Raw genomic sequence first — 14832 nt, forward strand, 5'->3', positions numbered from 1 at the left:
GGGAGGAGGTGAGGGAAAGCCAGTTAAGCTCGAGTGGAGCGAGAGGGAAGAAGAAGTAAAGGCATTGAAGAGGGAGCTGGGAGAGAGAGGGAAACAGCTGGGGGCGGAGACGCTTGAATCCAGTACAAGTGGGGTGTTCCTGGACTGGCAGACATGTACCATCAGAAATGTACTGGGGGAGGAGCGTCGCAGCTTCCAGCACAGTTTCCCCGTCCGTCCATAAAACGGGGATCAGGTGTTCTTCCCAAAGCGCCGCTGGCTGACACCTCCCTTCTGCCTCGACTGTAAAGTCTGGGTCCTGCAGCCCCGGCCGGCGGATCTGCAGGAGCTGGTGGCCCGGAGCCACCTAGGTGGGGGAGGGAAGTGGCCGGGGCCTGGCCTGTCTCCCAGCTGTGACCCCCATCTGGGGCTTCTGGAAATCTGACCTGAACACTCCCACTCCCACACTCACGCCTATACATTCGTCACCAGGTAAAGGCGCGGATAGGGCACGGGGGAGCAGGGACACACACAAGCGCACCACATATTAAAGAGCCCCCAGGGCCATGTAAGGAAGACGGGGTGTCCTGGGCTGGGAAAGCGGGGAGGCTGGCCACGCCGTCTCCCCTCGATCCTCCTGGGGAACCCGTGCCCCGGCTCCGTCACTCTGATAATGTGAACGAACTGGAGAGGAGAGCGGAGCGCGCGCGAGCGCGGACAGCGGAGAGGCGCGGAGGGAGAGAAAATCCGGGCCGGGCGAGAGGGAAGAGCGGAGAGCGCACACACGGCGGGGGCCGAGGCTCGAGGGGCGGCGCCGAGAGGCGCGGGGCGCGGCGGCGGCGGCGGCGACGCGGAGGGCGCGGGGCGGAGGCGCGGGCCGAGCGGGGAGGGCGGGCCGAGAGGGAGGAGCCCCGGTCGCCGCCGCCCGCCCGCCCGGCGGCCCGCGCAGCCCGCACTCGCCGCCGCGCCTCGGAGTTTGAGCCCCGGCGCGGCGCCGCCCCCCGGCCCTCGGCCCCCCCGGCCCCGGCGCCCCCGGAGCGGCGCGCGGAGGGAGGAGGGCGGGCGGGCGGGCCGGCGGGCGGCGGAGTATGAGGCGCCCACCATGGTGCGATGCGACCGCGGGCTGCAGATGCTGCTGACCACGGCCGGAGCCTTCGCCGCCTTCTCGCTCATGGCCATCGCCATCGGCACCGACTACTGGCTCTACTCCAGCGCGTACATCTGCAACGGCACCAACCTGACCATGGACGACGGGCCCCCGCCCCGCCGCACCCGCGGCGACCTCACCCACTCGGGGCTGTGGCGGGTGTGCTGCATCGAAGGTACGGCCGGCCTCGGCAACCCCCTCGCCACGCGCGCGCGCGCCCAGGCGCACGCACACACACACACACACACACACGCACACGCACACGCACACGCACACACCCTGCTCGGGGCGCCGGCCGGGAAGGGGTGGGCGCGGCCCTGGCTCCGCGCGAGACACAAAGGAGCCGGAGCGAGCGGGCGGGTCCCCTCGCGGCCAGCTGTGCAGCACCTCGCGGTCCCTCCCGACTGGGGACGCCCCCCGCCCCCCGCCCCCAACACACCGGCCCTACAAACTCTCCGCTGGCACGCGCACACCCCCTCGCACACAGACACAATGAAACACACCGAAACTCACGCGCGCGCGCGCAGCCCGAAACCGGAGCGATCCCGAGGGGCCGCGCCAGCGCCCCCGGGGGAGGCGGAGGCTGGCGAGGGGGCGGGAGGAAGCTAGGGTTGGGGGGAGCGGACGGCCGAGGAGGGAGGGAGCTGGGGGAGAGGTTGCTTGGCAACCGGTGTCTGCGCGATTGCTATGGGAACTGGCCATCCTGGGGCGGGGCCGGCCGGGGGCGGGGAGCGCCGGGGCCGCTCCGCGCTCGCTCGAGGCCTGGCCGAGGTGTGGGAGGGGGGCTGGGCTCCGAGCGGGACTGGGGACCCGGGTCGCCCGAGCCTGAAGCCTGCCGAGACCTTGCTCCGTCACGTACTCCTCCAGGGGCCAACGGCCCACTCCTCCCCGCTCGGTGGGGTGGGGAGGGGAGCGTCACCAAGTCTCCCCGCCCCCCCCCGACTAGGGCAGCGAGCCCGCCGCCGTCGTCCCAAGGCCGGGAATCTTCAGTAGAACTGGGGCGCGCAGGGGCGACCCGCGGACCGCGAACTGCCTGGGAGGGGCGTGGCCACCGGATCCCGGCAGGAGGGACGCGGTGCTGAGCCCTCCAGGTGCGCGGCCGGGCCCTGCAGTAGGTGACGTACGGATGGAATGCCTCTGGGGGCCGGGACTGGGTGTCCCCGGACTGCGGGGACCCCTCCCTCCGGGGGAGGGACCCGGACTCCTCCAGTGACGACGTGCGCCAGACTTCAGCGCCTCCCGCCCGCCCCGCTGCGGAACTTGGACTAACAGGTGGCTTTGTCCGGGCGGTCTGCTCCCCTCCAGGTTGTGCACGGGTTCGCCGCTTGGTCTTGGCTTTCAGACTGGGAAAGGGGTGGGGGACGTTGGTGGAGGGTTCCTCTCAAAAATCCTTGGACAGAGTTTCCTCCTCCTTTTTCTGTAATCTTTCCGCGTGTGTCAACTCCGCCTTCCGTGGTCGGGGAGGTTCTCCCGCACCCCCAGCCTTCCTGCAGTTCCAGCCCCTGCGAAGAGTTCGGCAGGGTGGCGTCTTCCTGGAGGTTGGTAGGCAGCTCTGGAAGAGATGGCCCTTCTTCTGGCCGTGTTTGGGGTCGGGTAAAAGGAGGCTCTGTAAAGCAGGGTCGCCAGGTGAGGTGGAGCTTGCTCCCTTTCTCCCTCACCCCCATGATGCCTGTTCTCATCTGGAAACCTGCCCACCTCTGCCCCCCACTTTCTCTCCCAAACGAAGCTGCTTTGAACTTGGAGCTTATTGCCCGGACTGAGTGGAGTCTTCCAGGAGCAGGAATGTGCAATCAGTAGTTTGGGAAACACAGCCACCATCACACCCTCCTCTTTTCTTCTGAAAAACATCATTTTTCAAAAGGAAAATGGTGTGCAGATGCTCAGGTCGCCGACGCCTACTCCTCTCATCTGGAGGACGTGCCCACGCCACTGCCTGCGACGGCACCTGCGTTAGACACAGGACAAGGGCGGCTGGGGCCCCGTGCTCTACCTCGCAGGCCCCACTGGGTGCTGTGTATGTGGTCCAGTAAGTCGAGCCCCTGTCATCACCCAAGCCCACGCATCTGGGCCCCAGGCCTTCCAGGTTCCTGGTCGAAATTGGAACTCACTCCTCCATGCCAGTGAGCCTGGCCTCTGCAGAGTGGCTCGAATGCCTCCTTTATTAATTTCTCATCCTAATTAGGATTGATGCCGCACTTAGCATCTTGCCAGCTGCCTTGAGCCGTTTGCACTCGATGTTCATCAAGAGAGCCCCAAGCTGATCTGGGCAGCAGGCTCTGCTGGCGGAGGGAGGGTGGGGAGCCGCCATCTGGGGACTTCACCCCAAGAACTGGGCTGCCTCTGTCATCCCCCAGGAGCTCAGGGGTTCTGGGGGCCAAACCAGGCCACTTCCAAGGGCCAGGACATCCTTGGACCAAGCCAGGGCTGAGAGAGCTGGCTCAGGATCCCTCGGGATGCTCTAGAATCATCCTGGCAGTCCTTCAGCTGGGGCGGAAACTGCGAGCTTATCTCACAAAAGCACATCGCAGAGTCCGACGGCTGTCTGCCATCTATGACGTCTCCACCTGCCAGCGAGCGTCCAGGCCGAGACCCGGACGCTCTGTGGGGACATGGTCACCTCAGTATTGGCTTCTGTGTGTACAATGCATCATTTCCACCTGCTCTCTAGCAAAGTACCCCAAAGCATTTCATGGGAAAAAAATGAAAAGCTCAAACCTCTAAGCTGAAACTGAAGATACACTGCAGCAGGCAGCTAATAAAACACCAGTTGTGACAGTGGGACTCTGAAGGGTTTGCTGGCATCTCACAAACCGCAGATTCAGTTCCCTGGCTGTTTCACAGGAATGATGTTCTGAGGTCGGGAGAGCCCAGCCCGCTGTGTACTTAAGGTGTCCGTGCAGGCTGGCGGGGCTGCGTGTAGAAACCTGCTGCTCCCAGGCTCACCACGGCCGACATCACCCTTTTCCACCCCCAAAGCCGGCTCTCCCCGCTGCCCCTCTACAGGACGAGTGTCACAGTCCTCCAGCGCACAGAGCCTTGTGCACGTTACCGCACGGCACGCTCACAACAGCCCTGAGAGGGTGCCCTGTTCACCTCCACCTGCAGCGTGGGGAACAGAGGCTCAGAGAGGGCAAGGCACTCGCCCAGAGGCACCCAGGTAGGAGGCTGCAGGGCCAGCATCGAGCCTTTGTCTCACTGCAAAGCTCTCCCCACCGTGTTGTCCTGCCCTTTCCCAAACATCTTCTGGGTTACCATTAAAAATAGAACCAAGTACTTGCCTAGCCAGTGGAGGAGCCCAGCTCTGAGGCTGGCTTGCGGCAGCGTGAAGGCATTTGGAAGTGAGAATGTACAACTGATACACAAATTGCATAACACACACTCTCTTCTCGCTTCTCTCTGTTTCTGTCTTTGTCTCTGTGTGTCTGTCTCTCACTCTTTTCCTACCACGTTCTGGACTAGCCTGTTCCCACCACAAAGAGCCATCTGCTTCCTCCGTCTCCTAGACCCCCACCTCCTTCTTTCTTTGCATCTTTGGTGACATTCAGCCCAAGGCTGGGGACACAGGAAAGGAGTAACAAATCTTTGTGGACTTCTCCACCAAAGCTACTGCCCACCAACATTTGTTCAGTCTCTAATGCATTCTGGAATCGGGCAAGGTGTAGAAGGTAAACAGGCATTCCGGAGCGTGCACTGTGTGCCAGGGACCGGAGACCTCGTGTAGACACGGGAAGGGAAGGGGAGACTCTGGGCCCCGAGGGCAGCAGCTTATGCGGCAAAGCCCCCGTGCCCGCTGGGAGCTCGAGATGCTCACGGGGGCTGCCAGACACCAGGGTCCCCGAGCGAGCCAGTCACTGTGCTCTGGGCCCAGAATACAGGGTCCTGGCAAAGTTCAGCCTCAGCGGTACCACCGCCCAGGTCGCCCATAGACGGAGCTGCCGTCAGCACACTCGCAGCTCGGTCAGAGCCCTGAGACGGCAAGTGCCAGGGGTGGCCCCGGGCCTGCTGCTTTGTGTCAGCTCTGTCCTGGGCACCTACTGGGGAGCGGATAGGGAGGCGCTGGCCCCTGCGAGTGAGAGGCTCCTTTGCTCCATCATGCTCACTCCCACCCCCGCCCCGCCGCGGGCGGCATCTCTCACCAATGAGTGTACCCAAATTTCATTCACACCACGGCCCCCAGAGGAAGAGAAGATATTTGCACTGCACCCCGGGGGCTGGGGAGGAGAGGACAGCCATCGGTGACTACCCCGGGGCACCAGCCACCCCAGGCCCTGCCCAGCTCCAGGGGGGCACGCTTCTCTGGCACATCTGGAACCCTCTCACGACCGGCCAGCTGGGAAGCTCTGCCTTACCCCACACTCCGGACACAGGCTCGTTCAGGGAGGTTTGGGTCTGAATTCCGTCCTTTCCCCTCCTGCCCCAGGCCAGGCACTGGGCTGGGCGCTCTTCCTGTCTTTCATTTTCTCTTGCAATAACTCACAGGCCGCCTGTCCAGTCAGGCCCAGGGGGGTGCGAGCAGAGAGCAGGCTCCCTTCCCGCAGCACCCGGCCCATCAGCTGGTCCCCTCGTCCGCAGGCCCTCCTTTGCCCTCCAGGGTTGCTCATAACAGCCATCACATCAACCTCCATGCAGGACTTCACATTAGTTCGTATAATTGCCAGCAACTCTGCAAGGTAAATCTTAATTATCTGCCTTTTATAGGTGGAGAAAATGAGGCTTAAGATAGGCACGGCTTCTGGGTGTCAGGGATGCCTGCCACTGTCCGGATCGTGGTTGAGGCCAAGCACATGAGCCCAGCTTTCCCCCAGCCAGGGGATGAAGGGACAGGTAAGGGGGCTGCCTTAGTCAGCTCGGCTGCCATAACAAAATGTGGTAGACTCAATGGCTTAAACCACAGACATTATTTCTTACAGTTCTGGAGGCTGGAAGTCCAAGATCAAGGTGCTGGGCAATTCGGTTCCTGGTGAGAGCTGCTTCCTGGCAAACGGCCACCTCATCCCTGTGTCCTCATGTGACGGAGAGAGCTCTCTGTTCTCTCCTTGTAAGGGCACTAATCCCATCATGAGGACCCCACCCTCATGACCTCATCTCTCTAGTCACCTCCCAAAGCCCCGTCTCTGAATACTTCGGCGGTTAGAGCTTCAACATATGGATCTGGGGGGGATGCAAGCATTCAGTCTGTGACAGGGCTGCTCTTCCTTCTGTCCCTGCTCTGTAGCTGGTGCCCAGTGTCTCATCGTTCAGGAAGGGGCCCTGGCAGTCCCTTCTCATGTCTACCTTCCCTCAATGTCCTGCTCTGTCTCTTCACCCTCCTCTGTTCTTCACTCTTTTCTTTCTTCTGACAAGAAAAACCCAGCTGGAGCCAGCTGACTTAGTGAAGAGAAGCTGGGGATCTTGGTGGACCCCAGCCTGACTTAATGGTCTTGCAGCAGGGCCGGCTTTGGAGGAGCCCCATGTCAGGGGCTTCAGAAAGGCTCAGTAGGAAACCAGCAGCTCTTTAAAGTAAATCTCCTGGTGTCAGTCTGCTCAGACGACCAAGACTCTGGGGATATCTAGGACGTAGTAACAGATGCAGAGAGTAGGAAGGGGCCTCAGGTCATCAGATCCAGGGTGTCAGAGAGCCTGGTGGGCCTCTGTCTCCTCATCTGAAAGTGGGGCCTGGCTGATCTGGAATATTCCTCCCACCTTTGTCTTTCAGCCAAACAAGCCCCAGAGAGCCCTGCCCACAGCCTCCAGGTAGAACCAGGTTCAGTGTGGCCTTGATGTGGCCCACAGGAAGCCGGGTTCTCCAGCTGGAAGAGCCTTTGAGATTAGTTCAGTGGCTCTCAACCTTATTTCTGCTAAGACACACGTGTAAAGGATATGTCACCTGCCTGCTGGGCATGCCTCATCCATCCATCCATCCCTTCATTTATTCTTGCTCACGGAGCACTGCTCTGTGTCAGACGTGTGGGGCTCTGAGTCACAGGGGTGGGCAGCACGGACGTGGCCCTGCTCTCTTGGAGCCGAAGTTCTAATGGGGTAGCTGACGCTTCCAGGTACTGATGAGTGTTTTGACGGAAACAGAGCCGGGTCGGGGGGCGCTGGGAGAGGCCGGGCAGGGTGGCCACTGGTCAGAGGGCCGTGAAGGAGGTGTCAGAGAAGGACCGGAGGGAGCGCTTCCAGGAAGAGGAAGAGGCAGACGAGGCCGCGAGGCAGGAAAGAACCTGGTGCAGGTGGCGGAGCGCAAGGGGGGTTGCGGGGGGTGCGGGGCTCCATCCCTGTGGAGGGGCTGGGAGAGGCTTCGAGGTCAGGGTCAGCACCCTGCTTTATCTGCTTTTTATGACCAGGGATCTGTGCTTGGGGAGGGGAGGGGATGGCATTGGGGTCTGATTTACGTTTTCAGGAAGTCCACTGGCTACCTGTGGAGAACAGGTTGGGAGAGGAAATCAAGTGTGAGCCCGTAGGGGTCCCAGGTTTTCACACTACTGCCCAGCCCCCCACAGCCAAAAGTGTGCCGGAAAGTTCCGTAGAGCACAGCTTAGGGGAACCACGGTAGCTCGTACCCGTCCAGGTGTTGTGGATTCACCACTGCTGCCCTCACGACAGGGCGGGATTTCTCACCCTCGGTACCTTGGAAATTTTGAACGGGATCCTTTTGTCTGTGGGGCTCCCCTGTGTGTTGTAGAAGGTTAGCAGCGTCTCTGGCCTCTACCCACTAGAAGTCAGCTACAGCCCCGCCTCACCAAGCTGTGACAACCGCAGGCGTCTCCAGACTTTGCCATAGGTCTCCTGGATGGTGGAGGGGGCCCAGGCAAGAGTGCCCCCCATCGAGAACCGCTGCTCTCAGGGAAGTGCCATTTCGGTAGAGGGCAAGGGCTGACCTGATTTCCGGCAACTGAAAGGAACTTCACTTATTTCTCTTTCCTTCGGGAAAACACATGGAACCTTGGGGGGAAGCGGGTGTCGGGGAGCATCTCTATTAAGGGGATGACCTGGCATCTGCTTCAGGTGACCGCAGATGTAACTGGTACCCGGCTCCATTCCTTTCTTAAGAGTCGTGAATTGCAGGTGACCCAGCTCACCCTGCCTGTGACGCCCCAGCATGTGTCCACACGGGTGGGCACTGCAGATGTGGCTGGATCCTTCCACTCTGCAAGCAGAGGAAACCAAGGCTGGAGAGGCAGAGGGACTTACTCAAGGTCACACAGCTGGTTAGTGACAGAGCCGGGAGCAGAAGGAGGTCTGGGGCTGCCTGGTTAGGGTTCTCTGCCCGCCCAGCCTCCCTGTGGGCTGGCACCTGGGTGAAGACCAGGCATCTAGCAACCACCGTAGCACAAGGTGAGCAGCAAGAAATACAGAAGGACGAAGGGACTCCCTCCCCCCGGGCCTTTCTCTGCCGTCCTTGCCCCATGGCATCTCGAGGGCTCCCTGAGCATCGGGACGGGGCCGGGGTCCAGACAACCCTCCAAATGAAGCTCCAGGGTCTTTGCAAAGCAGACGGTGCCTCCCCTCAGAGGCCCACGGCTCCCAGCTGGCCCGAGGATGCGGGGTGTGACCTCACACTTAGCCATGCCTGGCCTTGGCATCAGGCCTCCTCCACCCCTCCCCCTTCCCCGGAGCCAGGATGGAGGCAGGAACCGGAGATGGCTTGGGTCAGAAGAACCCTCTGACTGTTTCTGCTTCCCAAAACATCAGGACCTCTCCATCACCCCCACGCCTACCCACACCAAACTTCTATCTGCCCTTCAAGTCAGCGTCCTCCGAAAAGTTAACCCCAGCTCTTTCTTCGGGCTCCTTGCGCATTCTGTCCCGCAGCTGCAAAGGGCCTCACTGCCCACCGGCTTGAAAGGGCTTCTAACTGGAGCTGCTCTCGCCCCTCCCCCGCTCGTCACTCCCCTCCCCCACCTCCGCGATTGCAGACCTGAAGCAAGGTCCCCACTGTCACAGCATCCAACCCTCTGTGCCTCGTACCTCACCAAGCCCACGGAGGCAGAGGTGCCCAGCAAGTGCTGTTTACGTGTCCTCCCCCCACCCCGCTACAACCCCCTGCCCCGCCATTGCCCCATTTACAAAAGAGAGTGTGCAGAGGCCCAGGGGAGTTTCTGGACTCAAGCCCAGCTCCAGAGCCTGGAAGGAAAACAAATTATTCAAAATTGTTCGCCTCCCTAGCTCACCCGCCATCAGCCTCCTGGCCCTGGGGAGACAGACAGGGGCCGCGCGCTTGTCTCAGCTCACTTCTTCCAACCTCTGTTACTCCACGTGGAAGTGGCAGTGTCAGGTGGCTAGCACTGAAGTCACATGGACCTGGGTTTGAGTCCAGGCTCTGCCATTAGTCAGCTGTGTGTCTTCAGATAAGTTAGCTAACCTCTCTGAACTACGGTTCCTTCACTGTAAAATAGAGCCATCACTGAATCAACCCCTGGGATTGTTGTAAAGGTTTTATGAGAAAATGCATGTAAAATAACCCTCATGGCGCCTGGCATCTTGTAGATTTTCAAGGTGTGATGGCCTTCCCCTTACTTCCACATTTCCTGAAACTTGGAAGTTTTCCCAGAAAAAATAAGTCACCCAACCTTTGCAGCTGAGCTGAGTGAGGCCCCAGGTCAGCTCACTGGCCTCCAGGGTCTGGGAATGGAGGAAGCTGAGTGTCCCCGGGGATGTTCAGGGCACCGTAGAACATGGTGTTCTTTCATCACCTCTCAGAGGCAAAACCACGCTGAATGGCTTCTGTGAGCCATAAAATCAGAACCAGAGGGCTCTCAATTAAGAGTCGAAACAGGGTCTAGCACCAAGGCAGCGCCCAGAGCGCTTCCCCCCATCGCACTTCCTGGCAGGCACCGGGGCTACAGCTGTGACCTCCAGTGTTGTGGGCTCAGGGCTGTGATAAAGGAGGAGAGGGTGCCGGGTGTGGAAACACTGGGGCAGGAGTCAGGAGACCTGTGCCTGGTTCTGGTTCTGTGGCTAACATCCGGACAGTCTTCTGGGTATCCCTTAACCTCCTAGAGCCTTTGATTGCTTGGCTGTCAAATGGGCAAATGACACCTGTCTTTCCCTTCATCCGTCTCTCATCCCTCCCTCCAACCTCCCTCCTCTCTACCTCTGTCTCCCTCTTCCCCCCCCTTCCCTCCATCCTCCTGTCTCCTTGCATCTGTTCTTCCCCCTCTTCCCTCCGTCCTCCTGTGCCCTCCCAGGGTTGTGCGAATACCCAATGAGAGGGTACTTGGGAAAGTGCTGTGACAAGCACGGTGGCTGTGCTGCCACAGAGGCGCTGCAGAGGGTACAGGATTTCGGGCTCATTTTCTTGGAAACACTTGGCTTGGCCTCTTTTCACCCTGACACCTCAGCGAGGACCCGCATGCTGGTGGCAGCCTCACCTGTTGGATGCGCTGCTGCTGGCTTGTTCTCACCTCCAGAGAATCAGCCGGTCCCCTCTCCCACCCACTTGATCGTTCGTGCTCAGGACACACTGATGACCTGCTTTGCGCTCATCCCAGAGCTGGCCACCGCAGAGATGAGAAAAAACGCCTTTCCTGCGACATCCCCTTGGGATTCCTTACAGACCGCCCAGACCCACTCACAGCTTTCCCTCCACCTGGCTCCCAGCCGCTGTCATGTCTTGCCTGGATGCCGCAAGTAGTGTCCTGACCCTTCTTCCCGCCCCTCCCTCCCGCCCGCCCCCATGCTAGCCCTTCTTCACACACGAGCTTGGAAAAATGGAAATCAGATCACGTCATTCCCTAGCTCGATGGCCCGTCAATGGGGCCACAACCCACTTGAGATAAAGTCAGGCTCCTTCCCTGATCTGCGAAGCTCCACAGATCTAGCCCCACACACACACCTCTGACACCTCCCACCAGGGGCTTCACTGTACAGAAGAGTCAGGTCAGGTGATCTCTGAACCAAGTCTTCCTGATGGTTAATGGGACAGGGGCGGGGTGTGTGGCAGGGGAGTCAACGAGACCTGCATTTGAATACTGCTCTGCCCTGTGTTAGCTCTGTGACCTTGGGCAGATTCCTTGGCTTCTCTGTTTTCTCATCTGTAAAACAGAGATACAGCGGTAGACACCCTCAGCCGATGGAGCCACTCCCCAAGACACAACCAAAGAGGAGTGTCCTGAGGTGGGGGAACAGGAGACTCCTCGGCTTCAGATGGGCTGAGTGCACAAGGCTGAGGCCCCCCCCCCTCTGCAGGGTGGAGGCGGGGCTGGCCTGGACACAGGGACATGGCGGTCACCTGCTCGATGGATGGAAACAGCTCCCCTTGTGATGAGATGTCAGGCTGTGCCTGTTGACCCCAGTGTCTCGGTTCCCTGATGGGACCAATGGCACTGGGGCATTTGTATTGTCTGAACCAAAGTTCTAGACAAAAGAGCAGAGGACAGATTCTCTCATGTTGTTGTATAGGATGTAGGAAGTGTTACTGAGATCCTGAAATGTTGGCATTCTTAGATTTGGTGGGGAGATGGTGGAGTAGAAGGGAGAACGATCCAGAAAATTTTAAATCAAGACTGCCCTAGAGAAACCCAGACCCTAGCACAGGAATAAAGACGCAGACGTAGAGAATGGACTTGAGGACACAGGGAGGGGGAAGGGTAAGCTGGGATGAAGCGAGAGAGTGGCATGGACATACATACACTACCAAGTGTAAGATAGCTAGTGGGAAGCAGGTGCATAGCACAGGGAGATCAGCTCCGTGCTTTGTGACCACCTAGAGGGGTGGGATAAGGAGGGTGGGCGGGAGACGCAAGAGGGAGGAGATTGGGGGATATATGTATACGAATAGCTGCTTCACTTTGTTATAAAGCAGAAACTAACACACCATTGTAAAGCAATTATACTCCAATAAAGATGTTAAAAAACAAACAAACAAAAACCCCAGACCCTAGTAATGGGCCACGTGCAAAGGATGCAGAACGACTGGTGTCACCAGGGCCGTATTCGGGCACCTCTGCGTCCTTTCACGCTCTGCTGTCGCCATCTTGAAATCCTTAATGATTTTTGAACGAGAGGACCCCCATTTTCATTTTGCACTGGACCCCCCCCAAAATCCCGTAGCCAGGCCTGGGTGTCCTGTTCTGTCCCGAGAGAAGACTTTGATTGGAGGAGGGGTGGGCCGGGGAAGCTGGGACTGGAGGGGGGTGATGCTGGAGGGTCCTGAGTTTGCACAGAAGTTGGTGGCTGGGGTGGGGGCAGGGGGGTGTTACTGGAACCACCTCTCTCTTGTTTCCTCCAAGGGCCCCCTCAAACAGTACGCAGGGCCAGGGCTGCCTTGGAGATGGGAGAGCACCTTGTTAGCGTTTATGGGCCACCTGCCGAGCGCCTGCCTTCGTGCTGGACACTGTGGGTACAGAAAGGCCTTGGGGAGCTTACTGTCGGGTGCTGGGGAAGCCAAGGGAGAAGAGGCGGCGAAGTGAGGACAGAGCCTCAGAACACATCCGGATGTCAGGGCCTGCTCCCAGGGGTTCCGCTAAGGCCTGTCTCTCAGGGTCGTCCGGAGGGTCAAGTGGAAAACGCTCACGGCGCTCTGCGTACACCTGCTTCGCCATAGGCGCGAAATACACAGCAGCGCTTATGAGTGGCGTCTCGGAGGACGTCTGGTGGACGTGGGGCGGAGGGCCCGGTGCCCGGGTGCGTCGGGCTTTGAGTCCAGGCTCTACCTCCCAATGGCCTCTGACCGGCCGTTGCACCGTCTCTGAGCCTCAGTTGCTTTCTCGGCAAAATGGGTACGTTAGCAACACCTCCTGTGCAGAAGTGCTGGCGGGGGCGGGGGGCGGGGCGAGGTGAGCTGTTGACGCTTGGCCTGGGGCTGGAACACATGCCCGACGCCCCAGAGGCTGCCCTGCACCTGGGGCTACGGGAGGGCCCACCGTGAGGGTGGGTCTCTAGGGGCGCACCAGGCTTATCCGCAGCCCCCAGACCAGACCGCGAGCTGAGAGGGGAACGGGACTCCCCGAGGACATCTCAGGACACCCAGGCTTCCTTCCAGGGACCGGACAGTCCAGCCAAGGCCGTGTCACCAGCTCGTCTGGCCGCGCGGTGTGGGGAGGCTGCCCCAGGCTTGCTTCCGCCGCTGATAACAAGCGCACATTGACGCCGGCTCCCGGGGGCCAGCGCGCTGTTCCCGGCTCGCATCTGAGCCCTCGCCCGAGACATTTGCTCGCTTCAGCAGTTTGGCATATCCTACAAAGGGGCTCTGATTTCCCCTGATGTCCAACTCCTCTTGCATGAAAAATAGCTTTTGTTATCTTTCTGCCCACGGATTCCTGCGTGCGAGTCAAGGCCAGACGGCTGGGGGGTGGAGAGGCTGCACCGGCTTAACCATTGGGAGGGGCTTCCTTCTCCCGCCTCGGCCGCCCCTGTGGCCCGTGGCCGCGGCCCTGGCGATCCGGCTCTCGGGGCGTTGCCTGCGGGCCCCTGGCCTGTCCCCCACCTTCACGCTGGTCAGCCCCTCTTCCCACGCAGTGGCTGTTTGTGATGTGTCCCCAGGGTCCTTGTTTGGGTTGCCTCCTTCCCCACTGTCCCCACCATCACCCCCTCCTCCGAAACCCAGGTCCTTTGTTCCCGCCCATCCCCCAGTTCTCCCCGCCCCGCCTTCTGTTTCTTTCTTTCTAACTTGCCTTTCTGATTATCTCTTCCCTTTTCCTTTCTAGTCTGCCGTATTTAAAGCACAGAAGCCTTCTCCTCCTTCCTGTTCAAGGCAGATTTTTGAAAGTTCTTGTGACATTTACTAGATAAAAATGTATTCTCTGAACTCTGCGATTATTAGGAGGGTTATTAAACACGAGGAGAATTCTATTAAATAGCAAATTGAGTGAGTCAGAGACCCACAGATGTGAAACCTCTAAAGGTTATCTGGTACAAAATAGACGCGACTATCGCTATGGCTGTTCTCCGAGGCCTGAAAGAAATATTGGGGAAAAATTCACCAAAATGGTTTTTCTTAATGATGGTCATGGGAAGTCTGAGTGCTTTATCTTATCTCCTTCTTTCCTTTTCTAATTTTCTACCCTGTTTGGGGGGGGGGGGAATACCTGAACCTGATATTTAATTTTAAAAAGCACCAGGGCCAGTCTCCAGCCCGCAGACAGGTGAATGTCTCCGTATGTTCATTCAGCATCCGCCGTGTCTGCTCTCTGTCTCCTTAACTGCATCCAGGAACATGCCCCAGGCATCACGCCCAGTCACCTTTTGTCAGTGTTTTATTTCGGGTCACCCCTGACTTATAACCAAATTGATGGCTGGATGAAAGCCTTTTCGAGCCATCCACCATCAAATCTTTATTTCCCGTAAGCACAATTTACACACCGGGTTTCCATTCTTAGACATCCATCTCACGTAATAAAAGTGCCCAAAGTGACTGCAACAGTAAGTGAAAAGCAAATAAAACCCAGATATATGCTCTCACAAACTTTTATCACATATGTACAACCAAGTACTTAATATAAAAGCTTGGCCATGAAATCTTCCTTTGGGGGAATTTTTCTGCCTGAGCCAGACTGGCCAAGGTTTCTTAAAGTATGAATCCAATGAAGTTTGAACAGAAGCCTCTGCTTTTTTTCCCTGAAAATCGCCCTGCGGCAAGTTTAAGCACGCTCCGTGCACCAAAAGATCCTCAAATGCTTTAAAATAAAAGGGTTCTTCCGTCTCAGATTTCTTCCATTGCCAATTCCCTTTGTGTAAATTCTTTAGAAAAGACCTGTGCCTGGCGGATATTGGAGGAAAGGCAG

General features: G+C 58.8%; 1 protein-coding gene across 1 annotated transcript in view; it reads left to right on the forward strand.

Annotated features, from left to right (window-relative positions):
- The first annotated feature begins 1065 nt into the window (after positions 1-1065).
- Positions 1066-14832, forward strand: part of CACNG4 (calcium voltage-gated channel auxiliary subunit gamma 4) — a 55034-nt gene continuing 41267 nt past the window's right edge. Inside the window, exon 1 of the mRNA XM_032617072.1 lies at positions 1066-1301. Within this exon, the coding sequence (XP_032472963.1) occupies positions 1082-1301 (220 nt within the window). The 5' untranslated portion in view covers positions 1066-1081. The remainder of the gene's footprint in view (positions 1302-14832) is intronic.

The sequence above is a fragment of the Phocoena sinus genome, chromosome 20 (genome assembly GCF_008692025.1).
Source record: "Phocoena sinus isolate mPhoSin1 chromosome 20, mPhoSin1.pri, whole genome shotgun sequence".
Lineage (NCBI taxonomy): Eukaryota > Metazoa > Chordata > Mammalia > Artiodactyla > Phocoenidae > Phocoena > Phocoena sinus.